This window comes from Caloenas nicobarica, chromosome 33 (assembly GCF_036013445.1).
Source record: "Caloenas nicobarica isolate bCalNic1 chromosome 33, bCalNic1.hap1, whole genome shotgun sequence".
NCBI lineage: Eukaryota > Metazoa > Chordata > Aves > Columbiformes > Columbidae > Caloenas > Caloenas nicobarica.
This window is the reverse complement of record NC_088277.1, coordinates 2,079,301-2,096,845: the sequence shown is the minus strand read 5'-3', so window position 1 is coordinate 2,096,845 and position 17,545 is coordinate 2,079,301. Positions and strand designations below refer to the sequence as shown.

At 57.8% G+C, this 17,545-nt stretch overlaps 2 protein-coding genes across 2 annotated transcripts; both read right to left on the bottom strand.

Moving 5' to 3' along the window:
• Nucleotides 1-984: 984 nt before the first annotated feature.
• Nucleotides 985-7,189, bottom strand: GPD1 (glycerol-3-phosphate dehydrogenase 1). The gene is made up of 8 exons (XM_065654467.1): nucleotides 7,100-7,189; nucleotides 6,762-6,939; nucleotides 6,075-6,215; nucleotides 5,592-5,730; nucleotides 4,580-4,692; nucleotides 3,648-3,881; nucleotides 2,769-2,875; nucleotides 985-2,506 (listed from the first exon to the last, which is right to left on the bottom strand). The coding sequence occupies exons 1-8, from the start codon at nucleotides 7,138-7,140 to the stop codon at nucleotides 2,410-2,412; spliced, it is 1,050 nt and encodes a 349-aa protein (XP_065510539.1). The 5' UTR covers nucleotides 7,141-7,189; the 3' UTR covers nucleotides 985-2,409.
• Nucleotides 7,190-8,150: 961 nt separating this feature from the next.
• On the bottom strand, nucleotides 8,151-16,804 carry SMARCD1 (SWI/SNF related, matrix associated, actin dependent regulator of chromatin, subfamily d, member 1). The gene is made up of 13 exons (XM_065654306.1): nucleotides 16,638-16,804; nucleotides 16,341-16,525; nucleotides 13,875-13,917; nucleotides 13,657-13,779; nucleotides 12,793-12,915; nucleotides 12,187-12,303; nucleotides 11,757-11,858; nucleotides 11,515-11,676; nucleotides 11,309-11,406; nucleotides 10,771-10,906; nucleotides 10,305-10,427; nucleotides 9,963-10,064; nucleotides 8,151-9,742 (listed from the first exon to the last, which is right to left on the bottom strand). The coding sequence occupies exons 1-13, from the start codon at nucleotides 16,800-16,802 to the stop codon at nucleotides 9,689-9,691; spliced, it is 1,533 nt and encodes a 510-aa protein (XP_065510378.1). The 5' UTR covers nucleotides 16,803-16,804; the 3' UTR covers nucleotides 8,151-9,688.
• Between the last annotated feature and the right edge of the window lie 741 nt (nucleotides 16,805-17,545).

Genomic DNA, 17,545 nt, shown 5'->3' with positions numbered 1-17,545 from the left:
GAGGCGAGAGCTGGGTGTCCAGCAGACGCGGTGCAGGACGCGGCGCTGCCGGCAGCACCGAGCGCTGGAGAAACCCACACCGGGAGGGATGCGCAAAGCGCTTCCACAGCAAAGGAGGTAACAGCTAAATACGAGTCCAAAACACAATTCTCAACCCTGCTGCAGCTTCAGGCAGGTGCTGGCATGAGTTCAGCCAGGGTGAGAGATTGCAACGTGTCAAGGGAGAACTGAGACCCTCTCTCCTCTCTGAGCCTCGTGTCCAAACACTTGGGCTGGGATTCCTGACGTGCTTCAAGACAAAGGGAATAAGAAGTTGTGCCAGTCCTGCAGGAACATGCTGAGCTTCCTTTATCCTCCTCCAGCCTCAATAAAGTCCCTCAGCAGAGGAAGCCAATGCTGGCTACTTTCTGTACGACAGCTCAGTGAAATTTAAAGGTCGTAGGGTGCCTAGTGAGAAAGCATGTCTAATAAAAGGTACAGAAACAACTGCAGTGCCAGCAGATTAAATTCCCCTAGCAAGAGGCTGAGCAGAGGGCTAGGAGTCCTCAAAGGTCACACGGTATGAGATGCATTTCAAAGAAAGATGGGGACGAGGCAAGTCTGGGAAAAGCAGCTGGGAAGACATGAATAAAACAACGCAGCACGTCCCAAGAAGCCAAGACATCAGAGGACGGGAGGCCTGGGGTACGTGGGGCACAGGGGGGTCCTGGCCCAGCTCCTGCAGAGCCGGGATTCTGTACCCAGTCCAACATCACTAACCCAACCCTCTTTGGTCCCACAGCCAAACCTTGACACTGGAACTGCTGCTGAGAAAATGCAAATGGGACACTGTGGTGTGTTGTGACTGAGCAGGGACATTCCTGCTGGTTGTGGGACAGCACGCGAGGGCGCAGAGCCACAACGGAGCTGGCAGCGCCCCGTTCTGCACCCTTAGCAAGCCCAGCAGCCACCAACCCAAAGACAATGATGCACTGGAGCCACAGAGAAAGGTGCGTGTCTCCACTCTCCGAGTTTATTATTATTTTAAATGCTCGTGAAGTACACGGCGAGTCAGAGACACATTGGCACTGGGAGCCAGAACGGGGGTTGGACAGCGGAACCTGCAGCAGCTCGAGCCCGCCAGCCCAGCCAGGGATCAGTGACCCGCTGGACGCGCTGGCCTGAGCAAACAGGAGCTGAGGGAGCCAACCTCAGAGGCACGTGGTGCCCGGCCGGACAAGGGGCGAGTTTCAAAGGCACAGCACGAGACCTCTGTCCCCTCCTGTGACGCTGGAGGTCTCCCTGTACCTCTGGCTGCTCACATGTCCGTGGCTGCCCCTTGTGCAGCTTCCAGACCCTCAAAGAAGGGGCAGCGGGGAAATGAAACGTGCAACCTGCATCCTCAGCTGCTAAAAAGCCACAGGTAGAAGCAAAGACCAGGTTGAGGCACAGGCTGGAGCAAGCTGGAGGAATGGCAAAAAGCTGCTGTGGATCATTCATCTAAAAGCAACATGACCCTTCGTCAGGTGCGCTGCCAAGGGTTACGCTCTGCCAGCTGCTCAGAAGGACGTGGGGGCAGTTGGTCCCTGCGTTGCCAAAGCCAGAGGACAAACTGACAGGAGGGAGAAAGGGCTGTCTGGGGACAGCCGGCAGGCATGGAATTAGCACAGGCAAATCTGCGACAACAGGGGAATTCCCCACTTGCAGGGGCCGGGTTTGATTATGAGAGCAAAAAAATAAAAATAAACTAAATAAAGTCTCACTGCGGGGCTGCCCCCACACATGAAGCATTGGCTGTAGCACTGGGCAGCAGCAGCTGGTGGTGGCTGGGGAAGCAGCACACGACAGCGTGGCAGAGAACACTTTTTTCTGTGCTGGAGCTTCTTAGAAAGAAGAGCGATTCTCAGCCCCTTTGAAAGTCCGTAGGAGCTTCACTTGCCCTGATGGAGCCTGGGGGGGAACTGTGTCCTCTCCACGAGACAGTTAAGCCCAAAGCAAGAGCAGCAAGCAGGAAAGGGCTGGTACCGCGCACAGTGGCCCCGTGGGGCTCAGAGCAAAGCTTGTCCTCGCACGCAGCGTCTCCTGCACAGCCCGTATCGATCAGGGTGACCTGGCAGAGTCCCTCCAAGAACCAAATCCATCACAGCAAGAGAAACTGAAGGGAGGAAGATGCTCGGCCCCACTCAGGGCAGACCCTAGACAGCAGCAGAAGCGAAACAAGCCCTTTGAAGAGAGAGGGAGATCAGCAGGTACCTCTGCTCAGGCTGGCGGTGCCCAGGGCTGAGAAAAGGAACCTCTGCCCTTCCAGCACGCAGCAAAGGCTCCCAGAAAATCCAGACTCCTCACAAAGCTGCAGCAGCAGCAGGCTGGTGCGGGCAGGAGCTCTCTGTTCGTCCCGGCAGGATCCGTGGTTTCGCAGGCAGAGCCCACTTAGTTGTGCTCGGGGTGGTTCTGGAGACACTTGATGATATCGGTGACAGGTTTGCCCTCGTAGCAGATCTGGTACACGGCTGTGAAGAGGGGGAACCTGCGGGTGGATGAACAAAGTCAGCAGAGCTGGTAGGTCAGAGCACCTCGACTTCTGCTGCGACACGCAGGAGCCCTGGGCAGGGGGGACAGTGGATGGTGCCTCATCCAACAGGCCATCCCTGCCCAGCTGGTTTGGTGCGGGCAGCACAGAGATTGACCCCAACAGCAGAGACATTTTGGGTGGGTTTCCCCTCTCACAGCAGCGGGAAAGATCCTGGCTCCACCCCAGAAGAGCAGCCGAGGGAGATGACAACACTCACTTCTCCACAGCATTCTTGATTTTCAGGATGTGATGCAGCTCAGCAGCCGTCGCGGGACCCTGCAGCTTCTGCCCATTCAACATCTCCTTCTCCAGCTGCTCGATAGTCTGAAAGAACCCAACAGTGAGACAGTGAGGGAGCTGGACCCTGAAAACTCCGTCTGCTGCCCCACGTCCCTTCCCTGGAGCCAGGATGCAGCACTGGGAGAGGGAAGGCAGGAGATCACGGTGCTAATGGGGTCACCTCCCTGCCTGCTTAGGAGGATGAAGATCACAGAATCACAGAAGGGTTTGGGTTGAAGGGACCTTCCCAGCTCCCCCAGTGCCCCCCCTGCCACGAGCAGGGACATCTGCACCAGCTCAGGGTGCTCAGAGCCCCGTCCAGCCTGGCCTGGGATGTCTCCAGGGATGGTTCAGCCACCACCTCTCTGGCCAACCTGGGCCAGGCTCTCCCCACCCTCAGGGCCAACAATTTCATCCTTATTACCTGGTCTAAATCTCCCCTCCTTTAGTTGAAAACCATCACCCCTTGTCCTATCGCAACAGGCCCTGCTCAAAAGTCTGTCCCCATCTTTCTTTAGGCCCCTTTTAAGTCCGGAAAGGCCGCACTAAGGTCTCCCCGGAGCTTCTCTTCTCCAGCTGAACACCCCAACTCTCTCAGCCGCTCCTCCCAGCAGAGCTGTTCCAGCCTCGGGTCATTTCTGGGGCTCCTCTGGCCCCTCTCCAACAGGTCCAGGTCTGTCCTGTGCTCAGGACCCCAGAGCTGGACGCGGTGCCCGGGGGGTCTCACCAGAGCGGGGCAGAGGGGACAATCCCCTTCCTCCACCGGCTGCCCACGGGGCTGGGGATGCAGCCCAAGATATCGATGTGCTCTACTCACCTTCCCAGTCTTGGCAAAAGCCTCAGCCACCTTGCGGTTGCGGCCCCCGTAGCAGGTAGTGATGAGGTCAGCGACCCCGCAGCTCTCCAGGAAGGTGGAGGAGGTGACGGGGCCCTTACAGAAGAGTTTGGCAAAGCCAATCATCTCCATCAGTCCCAGACGGATCACAGCAGCCTTCGTGTTGTCACCGTAGCCAAGCCCGTCACAGAAACCAGCTCCTACCGCCACCACGTTCTGAAAAAGAGCAGCAGCGTGGAGGGATCTGTTCCCAACGGAGCTCAGGGCTTTGCTGTGTCCCTGAGCTGCCTGTGTGATCCCAAGCGCGGCTCCTGCCTGTCCTTGCCAGTGATCATCAGCCCTCCCAGCAGCTGAATCATAGAATCACAGAATCATGTTGGTTGGAAAAGCCCCTCAAGATCATTGAGTCCAACCGTTCCCCCACCCTGGCACTGCCCCATGTCCCTGAGAACCTCATGTCCGTCTGTCCAACCCCTCCAGGGATGGTGACTCCAGCACTGCCCTGGGCAGCCTGTTCCAATGCCCCACAGCCCTTTGGGGAAGAAATTGTTCCCCAGATCCAACCTCAACCTCCCCTGGCGCAACTTGAGGCCGTTTCCTCTGGTCCTGGCGCTTGTTCCTGGGGAGCAGAGCCCGACCCCCCCTGGCTCCAAGCTCCTTCCAGGCAGGTCAGAGATCAGAAGGTCTCCCCTCAGCTCCTGTTCTCCGGGCTGAACAGCCCCGACATCCTGAGCAGGTCACATCCACAGCTCCTCCACAGTCTGGCCTTTGACCCAGCGCTCTCAGTGAGCCGCAGTGCAAAATCCCGCGGAGTTCATTCCGACACCAGCCTCCTCCCCAGCGCTCCCCGCCGAGCTCTGCAGAACCACCGGCTCCAACGCAGACCTGGAAACCGCGGTCATCAGCTCACTCACCTTGAGAGCCCCGCAGATCTCGACGGTGTCGGCCTCCTGCACCACCGTCACGCGGAAGTTCGGCGTCTGCATCAGCTCCTTCAGCGTCGGCCCGTGCTGCGGGTTCTTGCAGCCTCACGAGACAAAGGGAGAGGAGGAAGATGATGGGGACGACCCCGAGTCCGGACTGTGCTCTCCTGCCCCGTGGTGCGTTCCTGCAGCACAGCGCTTGCAGCGGGTGAGTGAGGGGAACCTATTGCCCAATGGATGGACCTCGCTGAACATTTGCAGGTTCACAAAGTGCCAAGCACGCGTTGCCCGGCAAATGAGCAAGGTCCAACCTTGGAATTCGCAGGAGCTGGGGACAATCCCTCCTGCTTTGTCAAGCAAGACAGAACTGATATGCCCAGTGGATTAAAAGCATCTTCAGAGGTGGCAAATTTGGGTTTGGAGGCTGCTGTTCGCCCTGCTCCTGCACCGTCCTGCGCGAGAGCGTTTCTGTGCGCCCACAGCGACAGCCCGCCCGCTCCCGCCTCTGCCGCCTCCCGCACAGCGTGTTTGCTTTTCTTTAAAATACACTTTGAATCCCGTCACTTCTAACCCAGCAAACCGTTCTGTTGGTTTTGGCTGCTGTGCATGCGTTAGGAACAGTCACCAGATGAACTTTCAAGCTGCCCTGGCTGGCAAAAACATGAAATCCAGGTGAGCGTCCCTTGAAGCCCAAGGAAATGAAGGCAGGAACTCTATTTCCTGAAGGGTCTCTGAGCATCCACCCCTTCCACCTGCGCCAGGCAGGCTGCCTGCTGCTCAGAGTCTGTGCTGGCAGGAGCTTTTAGACACACAACTGTTTTTAATGAAGCGAGCGAACACATCGTAAACCCCATGAATTAATTCGTCCAGCTCCTACGGAGCCTCACGGTCTCCGCAGGGAAAAAGGGCTGGCGGTAGCTCAAGCTGCACCGTGCTCACCCCTTTGCCTCATCCTGCTCGTCAGAAACGAAGGTTGCTAATGAGGCGGGTGTTGGCTCCTTACCGATGGTCGTTTCGCAGAACTTCTCTTCCGCCACTTCGTTAGCGATGTTGGCCCCCATGAGGACGCTCATCTCGATTCCCAGCTTTTCATGGATGATGTCTGAGATCAGCCTGAGCCCGTCTGGTCCTTCATCCACCCCCTAGGAGACGAGCAGGGACAGAGTTGAGCACCCGCCCCCCTAGAGACGTGGCCCCACCTGCCCCGATCCCGTCACCCCCTGTGCCGTGATGCTCCAACTCATCCCAACAAGCCCCAGCGCTCAGCTGCGCCCGCTCGTCCCCGCGCCCCGACCCCCGCACACCCTCACCCTTCTCCACCAATACTCCTCCAAATCCCCACAAAGACTTTGCCCCCGCTTCCCACTCTCCCCACAACCCTGGAGCCCCATTTCTGCCCCCAAGCCCCAGGATTCCCTTTGCAGCCCCTCCAGGCCAGGCTGCTCCCAGCTAAACCCCCCTGGCCCAGTGTCCCTCCTGCTCACACCTTGATGAGCGACACCCCGATCGCGTCTTTCTTCACGTGGCCCTTGAGCTGGTCGCAGACTTTGCCGATGAACTGATGGGGCACCACGAAGAGGAGGATGTCGGCCCCAGCACAGGCTTTCAGCAGGTCTGGCTCTGCCACCTGAGGAGAGCGTCACTGTCACAGCAGGGACTTGTGTCCGGAGTCGTGCTGTGTGTCCTGAACCCGGGACGGGGGGAGCAGGGGCTGGAGAGCAACTGCTGGGGGCTACAAAGTCACGGCCACGAGGTTCCCGTCCAGGGCTGGCAGGGCAGAGGGGCTGGCGCAGAGCGAGAGGAGCCCGAGCTGCTCCCATGAACGTGGTGCAGAGAACCGGGGTCATTCCGGGGACCTCGGCGAGGGGCGGCCGGTCCCACACGCTCTCCGCGTGCTGCGGCAGCGCCAGCTCTGCGGCAGCCCCGTGGCCTCAAGCCCAGGCTGTGGGATGCCAGAGTGGGGGCAAAAGCGGGCAGCGGAGCAGCCAGAGCCACAGCTCGGCCAAGCACAGATCAAGGTCACCAGGAGGGTGTCACTGAGTCCCATGCAGCCCAGTGCATCCCCAGCGCCCAGGACAGCCGGGCTCCAGCAGCTCCCAGCACGGTTATTTATTACCTCTCAGCACAGCCCGGCTGTCGGTGCCAGCAGAGGCCACGGCCGGGCCACACTCACCAAGTTGGGGGGCAGCTTGTGCCCTGGCAGGTATTTGACATTTTCATGCTCCGTGTTGATGATGTCGGTGAGCCGCCGGCCGCCCACCTCCTCCTCCAGCACCCACATGTTCACCTGGCTCTCGAAGGCGCTCAGCCGCGCCGCGTTGCTGCCGGCGATCTTGGCGATGGCCGAGCCCCTGCGTGGGCAGAGCGGAGCCGTGGGCACCGAGGCCACGGGCACCAGGTGGTCACCAGGTCACTAGCACAGGGGTCCCGCTGAATCCCGGTACCATGGGGCACCAGGGAGGACGGGACCGCGCTGTGCTGGATGCGGGCGCCCAGGCAGCAGGTGCTCACCAGTTCCCAGAGCCCACGATGCAAACCTTCTTGCCACCCATGGTGCGGGGAGCCGGGCACTGCGCGGCGCTGAGCCCACGGCTGCTATTTCAAGGGCGCTCGGAGCGGGGCCACCCCGTCCCGCCTCCAGCTCCGCCTCAGCCCCGGGGAACTGGGCACCGAGCCCCGGGGAACCGGGCACCGAGCCCTGGGGCAGCGGAGCCGCCGCTTGTCCCGGCGGGCAGCAGCGCGGGGCTGCGCTGCGGGTGCAAACCGCTCCTCGAGTGAGATAACTCAGATCCCAAATCCCAGCAGAGCCGGCAGGTGTGACTGCTGAGCTTCTCTTGCCCTTTTTCTGCATAAAAGCGTTTTATTTTCTCCCTCTTCCTAAAAATTGTTGGGTTTTTTTCCCCCCCTCTCAAGTAAGACACGAACCACCTTGTTGCAGCTCCACGTCACAACTCCTGCCCTAATCTCACAAATTTAAGGAGCAGATTTAAGCACTGCCCTTTCTTGTGTACAGAGGATCCCTTTCCCTTGCAACCGGTCAGCCCTTGTTTTCTGTAAAGCATAACACTTGTATTTTTATAAACAAGGCAGGATGAAGAGAGCAATGCCCCTTTTGCGTAGTTTTAAACGCTTATATGCAAACTTTGTTCGTTTCCTCAAAATTACACCCGACTCCCATGGGCCTGTAATGGGCTGGCACGGTTCTGTGAGGCAGCAGAGTGTGGAAACTGGGCCATCCAGATCTTATCAGCAGCTCCGCCACTGGATTCCCAGATTTGCTCAAGTGACTTTTCTTACCACAAAAGCACTTTGCAAAGGCTCAGCAGGCTCTACAAGCCAAGAGATCCTTACAATGAAAGGCTCTCTATAAAAGGACAAAACATGAAGGACATTTTCTCTCCGGTCTCTTAACCCAGTTGGATTTGTCAGATTAAAAAAAAAAAAAAGCAAAAAAAAAGAAAAAAGGGAGGGTGACAACCTTGTCTCTTCCCAGGCAAGTCCATGAAATGTCATCCGCCAAGGCAGCTGCTGAGAGAACGCAAGGAGGGAGGACGCCTTCCTTCACAGGAGGCTTTTATTAAAACTGGGTGACATCTACAAGGATACAGTACAAAAAAAAAAATTTTGGTCCATGGAAAAAACCAGAATATTCAGTTAAGAAAAGCAGTTACTCTGCACCAGCTATGTTTGCCTACGCAGCATCCTTCACGTGAGGACCCCGAGGAGTCAGGGGCTGCTTCACCAGCACCGAGACCGTCCCCCCAGTGCCACAGAGGAGCCGTTTCGTAAGGGGGCAAAGAAGGGACGGTGAGTCTATTACTCACAGACATGTATAACACAGACACATGGAGTAGGGCCACCCAGGCTCCCAAATTCATCACAACCACCCCAACGCTGGGTGTGGGAATGAGGCGGTTTGTCAGTAACGTAACTTTGCAACTGTTCCAAGAGAATCTGACCAACGTGGAGTCCGTTTGGCTTATAGTCCCGAGCAGAAATACTGAGATCTGGGTCAGAAGCCACTCTTAGCCCTGACCGCTAGTTCACTAGTAATTCACTCCATGAAGAAGCATTTGGGCTGCTGCTCCTCGCGGCAGAGAAAAGCTACTTGTACATTCCTGAACCATGCTGGGCCTCAGGGCAGCCTCAGAACCTAAAACTTGACTAAAAACCACAGGAGCTTCGGCACGGAAACACCCGCGAACTCGCGCATGCTTGGAGCTCCGTCTGCTCCCCAGGACTGTCCCGTGACACCCTCGGATCCACGCCAAGGAGCCTCTGGTCCCCTCAGCAAGTGACACAGGACAAGTGTCCCAAAGGAACGAGCCCACAACGCTGCGCTCCCGCACGAGTCCGCCAGGCAGCTGCTGCTACAGGGAACAGAAGGAAGCGGGTGACTTGCTGGAACTGCAAGTGTCGGTCTCATGAAGCGCAGAGAAGTCCCACCGCTGCGGTGCTTCCACGTCCCAGCAGGAAGCCAGTGGCAGGGATCTGCCAAAGAACACGAAAGGAAAGAGGCAGAAGGGAAGGAGGGAAGAAGTGATTCTCTATGCAGTCCAGTAACTTCCTCAAGGAGGAGAGTGACCCGTGAGGCAGCCCGGTGCAGCAGCAAGGGAGAGGGCAGGGAGGTATGTCAGCTCACAGCATCCTGCCCACGGCTCCTTGCTGTAAAACGAGGCGGGGAGGAGACCGGCCACAGAACTGCCCCCTTAGCGCAGATCCAGGTCTCACGTGTGCCACTAGTTGGGGAAGAACAGGCTGTGGTTTCTGAATGTGAGGAAGGCTCCAAGTCAGCGGTCGTACTGGCTACGGGGACACTACGGGCAGTGCGGAGTCACAGGGAGGCTATCGGAAGCCTTAGGGCTGACAAGGCAACAGTCAGGAAGAAAACCAGGTAGAAATGTGTGTTTTTTGGAGCCTGTCTGCTTGTCACACTCCAGAAGATCCCAGGTGTCCTGGAGCTGCCCCAACAGGGACAATGCCAGGATGAATAATGATGGTCTCGCTGCCGGAGCGGGATTGTGTGAGCCTGAACAGTGAACTCTGCAGCTGTCTCCACAAATACCGCAATGCCTTCTGGCCGGGGAGGAGCGGAGCAGCCTATGTGTTACGGATTCCCAGTGCCTGCTCCAGCTCCTGCCGCCTCTGCTGTACCTGCGAGAGAAGCCAGAGCCACAGCGTTAACATCCTCAGGTGCTGCAGCACCACGGCATCCCAGTGACCCAGCTGGAAAGGGGGGAACTCAAACTGGAACCAAGATGCGTCAGCAGCGTCCACAAGTGACACTTGGCACTGCCACTTTCCACATCAGCAAGGAGTGACAGGTACCCTGAGCCACTGGGGTGGAGAGGGACCCCAGCTCGGGGACACTCACCTTGGAGTAGAAGTATCTGCAGACGGCTTCCTGTGCCCATGGCTGGAAGTAGAACTCGGCTCTGCGCTCCTCTTCAGGATTCCCAACAACGTCAGTCATTGTCTGCAGAGCACAAAGGACAAAAGAGCTCAGGGAGTGCAGCAGCTCTGGCTGTGCTGCGCAAACCCACGCTCACTCCCCCTTCCTCAAAAAGTGTCGGTACAGTCAGGTCAGGTTCTTGCACTCGACTCCAATTCCAGCCCTGCTCTCTGAGCAGGAAATTGCCTCCCACTCTGTGGGAGCTGGTTATAATGAGGGAAGCGTGTGACTGCATCCACCTTCCACACAAGACAAAGCTTTTACCTTTAAATCTCGGCACTGGGACTGGAGCCAGTCGTTGATGAAGCCCTGAGGATCTCGGGCAAAGCTCAGCATGAACTCACGCTGCGTCTTCAGCTGGTTAATTGTCTCTATTGTTTCATGAATCTGAAGGAGATAAGCACAGCAACTAAACCGCTGAATAGGGGAAAAAGTCAGCCAGAAGCATCAGGAGACCAAACGCAAAGGTGAATTCTCATACTCCCTGTTTGACTCATGCCCATCAGAGACGATTTGCAATTCCCAGTTTCCTGCTCTAAATATTACCCGTTTTCCCACTGACCATTTGCTTCCAGGTAAAGGCACCTGTTTTCACAAGTGGCTGACCCCACTCCAGCTTCCAAATGCAGGAGAGAGCAAAGCTGAACTGTCCTGTTCAGGGCTCGCCTGCTCCAGAGACACTTTCCCACCCAGCACGAGGAGAGAGCAGAGCTGGAGGAGCGATTCCTACCTTGTTATCCAGAGCAGCAATTTCCTGTTGACTGGCTGTGGACAGCAGAAAAGAATTCATCTGAGTTTTCAAGGTATCGTCCACCTCCACATCGATGTCATAGCAGGCTGTTTTCTTCTGGTCATTTGGGTCAACACTAGCGATAGCCACAAAAAAAGTCAAAATAAGCGAGTAGCTCGAGAAAGCACCAATTTGTGGGTCCTCTAGGACGATGCAGCGCAGGGACTGTGGGGACAAGCCAGGCTGGTGTCAGCTTCAGCTCTGCCACCAAGCAGCAAAGCTCCAGCGATGGCTTTGCAGCACAAGCGGTCGCTCCGAGCAGATTTCTATCTAGAGAAGTGTAACACAAAGGACAGCACGAGCGTGGCAGTGCCTTGTGAAAACGGGATGCGGTAAACAAAAGAGGCGGCTGTTCTTGTGCAGAGAAACAGTCACAGGCAATGCACAAACTGCTGCTCAAAATCAGAAGATGTTACATCATTTGCCTGCACCAGCATCATCCATCCCTCCCACTCTTCTGAGAAATACAAAGTCTCACCTGATGACATGGTTAATGATGATCGGTTCTGGGGGCATAAGCAAGGCGTGAAGTCTTTGTGGGATTTCGGAGAACTTCATCCGCTGAGATTCAAATATCTGTGACAGAAACACAGGGCTAAGGAAAGGGGCGGGAGCTCAGCGCCAGTGATCGCCAGCTGCTCACAAAGAAAAACCGAAACAGTCGCTTGTTCCAGCCACCGTTACCTGCTGCAGGTATTTGTCGCAGATGACGTACTCCCGCTCGTGGGGGTCCTGCAGCTTGTGGGTCTTGATGTATTGCCACAAGGCCTGGATGATCACCGGCCGGGTCTGAGTGTGAATCCCCAGCAGACGAGCCAAGCGGGGATCCAGTTTGAACTGGGGAGGCTGAACCAAGAAGCACAGCAAGGTGAGGTGGCCGCAGACACAGCCAGCGGCACGCGCCCTGCGCTGTCACCGCGTCTCACCTGGTAATCCAGCATCAGGAGGACAGTACAGCGCACGTTGACGTCTCCCGGCCTCTTCACCTGGAAGCCGTCTGTCTCCTGAGTCGTAGCGGTTCTGTGCCACTGAACAGGAGAGGCCATTTAGAAGCACACACGTGCTTGGTTCTCCTCACTCCTGCTGCTTGGCACCCACAAGATTGCCAGTAAATCCCACCCACCTTGAGAACATTCACCTTATTCCTGCTTACAGCTTGAAACAAGAGTTAATACATTTGTCCAAAGCCCCGGCGAGTCAAAGGAAAAGCCAAGATAAGAACTGAAGAGCTCCTGGCTCCCAGACACTTGTTCGAGCCTCAAGCATCCCCAAATCTCAAGCTACACGTGATATTTCAACCCTGTCAGCTGAAACACCAACCCATTTTTAGAGGTAACGCAGCAAAAAGAAGCTCACCTCTACCAGGTGATTGTCAGGGCCATACAGGTCTTTATCAAGTTCAATGACCAGAGATTTAAAGAAGGATGAGAACTTTCTTTTCTGCTTGGTGGCATCATACTTGGACAGAGCAGACTGCAAGCAACACAGGAAGGAAAAGCATTAGGACAGCGAGTCTCAGCACTCAAGCGCAGCCACCGTGCACGACAGTGTTCCTTCAAGTTCCAAACACCTACGTTCACCAATACGTGCTTGAAAATCGAGTCCCAAGTCAGAAAGTGAAAGACTGGAGGTAACGATGAGCTCACAGGAATTAAATCACTCAGCAGTTACGTACAACACGAGTGCCCTGGTTCTCAGCGCCAGGGGACACACGTGCCACTGAGCTGCTCTCACCATTTATTCTTAAAGCTACAAGAACTTCGTATAACTCATGTCCTGCCACGGGGACACCCATCGCTCTCCAAATTGGGCTCTCGGTCTCTTCACCATCAGACTCCTTGGAAAACAGAGATGAAGGAGGCTATCAAGCCCTCAGCTACAGCCTCAGACACTAAGAAACTGATTTCATCGCCAATTCCAGATCCATAAAGTCACCTCTGCAGTTGGGTATTTCACACTTACATCTTCCAGCAGCCGTCCCTCCACTCGCAGCTCCCAGGAGGCAACTGTTCCTTCGCCATCCTCTGCGTCCGACTTGGCTGGATTGAAGGTATTCGAGATAAAAATACGCAGCTTTCGTTTTTGCTGAGAGAAAAAGCATCGGCTCAATGTTAATTCTGAAATAAAGGGCTGAGTATCTTGCTTATGTTCTGCTCTAACTAAGCTTAATGTTTTTAGCTGCCTCATATTCCCCCTCTCCCAGGGCAAGGAGTTCAGAAAAGGGAACGGAGCTGGTGAGGGGCTGGAGCACAAGTGTGATGGGAGCGGCTGAGGGACCTGGGGGGGTTCAGCCTGGAGAACAGGAGCTGAGGGGAGACCTTCTGATCTCTGACCTGCCTGAAAGGAGCTTGGAGCCAGGGGGGGTCGGGCTCTGCTCCCCAGGAACAAGCACCAGGACCAGAGGAAACGGCCTCACGTTGCGCCAGGGGAGGTCGAGGTTGGATCTGGGGAACAATTTCTTCCTCAAAGGGCTGTGGAGCATTGGAACAGGCTGCCCAGGGCAGTGCTGGAGTCACCATCGCTGGAGGGGTTGGACAGACAGAGATGAGGTTCTCAGGGACGTGGGGCAGTGCCAGGGGTGGAGGAACGGTTGGACTTGATGATCTTGAGGGGCTTTTCCAATCAAAATGATTCTGTGATTCTTTGAAAGAGGCACTTCTGGTTCCACTCCTTGGTTACATCTGGAGCATTATGATTTCTGATATGCCACGTGTACAGTGACACAGCCCGAGCTTCAGTGCCCTCCTGCTGTTGTCACTAAAGCGGGAGCCTCCAAACTTCGGTTACGGTAACTACAAACTGCGATAACTACAAACAACCTCCTACCTTAATGGGCCGCTTCAAGGCCTCCTGGATATCCAAGCGTTTCCTCATGATCGTCTGGTCCAATTTCCTTTCAAAAGCCAGCAAGTCCATGTAGGCCTGAGACTCGGGTACGAGTTCACGAATCTACAGCCAAGCAAGAACACAAATCACTGTCAGCGCACCCACGCTTCCCCGGCTCCCTCGTACCAACAGCGGCTGTCGCTGCCTGCGCCACTCACCCTCTGAGGTAGAATTTTGTCAGCCATCTTCTTCTTTTTAGCGCTGTTAGGGAAGAAGATGCACACAGAGGTGTTAAAATGGCAACCGCTTTGCGCAAATTAACTGTAGGTGTTTGCGAAGGGAGCGAGACGCCGGGTTATTCCCCGCCTTAGCGCTGCGGCATTCATGGTGCGCTCAGCCGGGATGCCACTCTCAGGCTCTCGTTTTCAGAGCCGCTCATTGTCACCGCGGAGTGAGGCTCTGTGCTCCTCAGCACCGCGGAGCTGACAGAGCCACAGCAGTGTGACCAACCGATCACCCCGACGTGTTGCAGCCCCTACGAGAGCTCCGAGAGCCGGGTTACGCCAAGTTGGAAAGGGCGTGCTGGCATGACGCCGAAACAAAGTGACTCGCTGGCCTCAATTAGCTTTAGATTGACTCTGCTAGGAGATGCATTTTAAATCAAGGGATGAATTACCAGGGTTACTGTGGCATCACGTTATACTGCCAGAAACGTGAAGTTGCTCTCGTCTAACAGCTGTGTGTTATACTTTCACCTGCTGGAAGCTCCCAGAGGAGCTGCCCAGGAAAGCTGATGTCCCTTTCAGCACCCAACGAGGAGCCACAAGCAGCCCAAGCGCGGCACGAAGCCCAACAGAACAGCTCTGCCCGCTCGGCACCACCGGCCGGTTACATGGAATTGGCACCTGACGCTGCCCCGTGCTCGGCACAGTCCCCGCTTCAGCGAGGACTCACCGCTCGGTCTCTGATTTTGGGGGTACCTGCCCACCCCCCAAACCCATGTCTCCCCATGGGGCCCTGGGGGGCAGAGACAACGTGTCTGTGTCCCAGCCTGGGGATGTGCCCCGATGCCCCGAGACACCCCAGGACATCCCCGCTGTCCCAAATGCCCCCACTGTCCAGGGATGTCCCTGCTGCCTGGGATGTCCCCCACTGCCCGGGGATGTTGTCATTGCTCAGGGACGTCCCCGTTGCCCAGGAATGTCCCCACTCCCTGGGTATCCCTGTTGCCCACAGATATTCCCACTCCCTGGGATGTCCCCATTGCCCAGGGATGTTGCCATTGCCCAGGATGTCCCTGCCACCCAGGGATGTCCTCATTGCCCCAGGATGTCACCTGTTGCTCAGGAATGTCCCCACTCTCTGGGATGTCCCCGCTGCCCAGCGACATCCCTGCTCCCAGGATGTCCCCTGCTGCCCAGGAATGTCCCCCACTGTCCCAGGATGTCACCCATTGCCCACGGATGTCCCCCCCTCTCGGGATGTCCCCACTGCCCAGAGATGCCCCGGGATGTCCCCACTGCCCAGGGATGACCCTGTTGCCCGGGAATGTCCCCACCCCCGCGGTGTCCCTGTTGCCCATGGATGTCCTGACTCCCTGGGATGTTGCCATTGCCCAGGATGTCCACTGCTGCCCAGGGATGTCCCCTATTGCTCAGGAATGTCCCCACTCCCTGGGTGTCCCTGTTGTCCACAAATGTCCCCACTCTCTGGGATATCCACATTGCTCAGGACGTCCCTGCCGCCCAGCAACGTCCCTGCTCTCTGGGATGTCCCCTGCTGCTCAGGAATGTCCCCTGCTGTGCCGGGATGCCACCGTTGCCCCAGGATGTCACGCATTGCCCACGGATGTCCCCACCCCTCGGGATGTCCCCACTGCTCAGGGATGTCCTGGGTTGTCCCCACTGCCCAGGGATGTCCCCACCCCCCAGGTGTCCCTGTTGCCCATGGATGTCCCGACTCCTTGGGATGTTGCCATTGCCCAGGATGTCCACTGCTGCCCAGGGATGTCCCCATTGCCCCGGGATGTCACCTATTGCTCAGGAATGTCCCTACTCCCTGGGTGTCCCTATTGTCCACAGATGACCCCACTCTCTGGGATGTCCACATTGCTCAGGACGTCCCTGCTCTCTGGGATGTCCCCTGCTGCCCAGGAATGTTCCCCGCTGTGTCAGGATGCCACCGTTGCCCCAGGATGTCGTCCACTGCCCACGGATGTCCCCACCCCTCGGGATGTCCCCACTGCTCAGGGATGTCCCTGTTGCCCAGGGATGTCCCCACCCCCCAGGTGTCCCTGTTGCCCATGGATGTCCCGACTCCCTGGGATGTTGCCATTGCCCAGGATGTCCACTGCTGCCCAGGGATATCCTCATTGCCCCGGGATGTCACCTATTGCTCAGGAATGTCCCCACTCCCTGGGTGTCCCTATTGGCCACAAATGACCCCACTCTCTGGGATGTCCACATTGCCCAGGATGTCCCTGCCGCCCAGCAACGTCCCTGCTCTCTGGGATGTCCCCTGCTGCCCAGGAACGTCCCCCACTGTGCCGGGATGCCACCGTTGCCCCAGGATGTCGCCCACTGCCCAGGGATGTCCCCACTGCCCGGAGATGCCCCGGGATGTCCCCACTCCCCAGGACGTCCCCACCCCCCGGGATGTCCCCACCCCGCGATGCCGGCCCTTACTTGTGGTTGCGGTTGGGCACGGGCTGCGGCTGCACCTGCTGGAGCTGCTGCGGCGCCGGCCGCTTGCGGGCCTGGTCCAGGCCGGGCTGCGCCATCCCGGGCCGCACCGCGGGGCTCCCGTACCCGGGCGGGCCCATGGCCGGGCCCTGCGGCGCCAGCCGGCTGCCCGGTAACATCCCGGGGCGCTGCGGAGAGAAGCAAAGCGCTCCAGTGCCCACCGGGAGGGGCCGGCCCAGCCCCGGCCCCGCCGCCCCCGCTCCCGCCCGCCCCGCCCCGCCGGCCCCTCCTCCGGCTCACCGGGTAGGCGGCTCCCGGCAGCGGGGAGCGGTACAGGCCCTGGCCGGGAGCCGGGCCCATGCGCACCGGCCCGCCCGGGGTGCCCGGTCCCAGCGCAGCGGCCCCGGCAGCGGCGGCCCCGCCAGCGCTGGGAGTGACCGACTGGAATCCCGCCCGCGCCGCCATCTTCTCCAGCACAAAGGGGAGCGGGCCGGAACCGGAAGTTGGTCATAGAGAGCCCGCGCAGGTGCTGCGCTAGAGAGGCCCCGCCCACAACCGTCGCCCTCTGCCGGGCTGGAAGCGCATGCTGGGGGGTGGCGGGGCGGCTGGTTTTTACAGAATTACCGATGGTTCGGGCTGGAGGGGCCTTCAAATGTCACCTTATCCCCCCCTGCCATGAGCAGGGACATCTGCACCAGCTCAGGGTGCTCAGAGCCCCGTCCAGCCTGGCCTGGGATGTCTCCAGGGATGGTTCAGCCACCACCTCTCTGGCCAACCTGGGCCAGGCTCTCCCCACCCTCAGGGCCAACAATTTCGTCCTTATTACCTGGTCTAAATCTCCCCTCCTTGAGTTGAAAACCATCACCCCTTGTCCTATCGCAACAAGCCCTGCTCAAAAGTCTGTCCCCATATTTCTTCTCAGCTCCTTTTAAGTCTGGAAAGGCCGCACTAAGGTCTCCCTGGAGCTTCTCTTCTCCAGCTGAACAGCCCAACTCTCTCAGCCGCTCCTCCCAGCAGAGCTGTTCCAGCCTCGGGTCATCATGGATGGATGGATCCAGCAGCATTGTGCTGTACCCCACATCACCCCGTTGCACCCGCTGAGCCTCTCCACTGCCCCTTGAACACCACTGCACCTTGGGGAACCCCACCGAATCCCCCCAGATCGTGCTGTGCCCCTCTGCACCCCGCTGTGCTCCCTGTACCCTGCT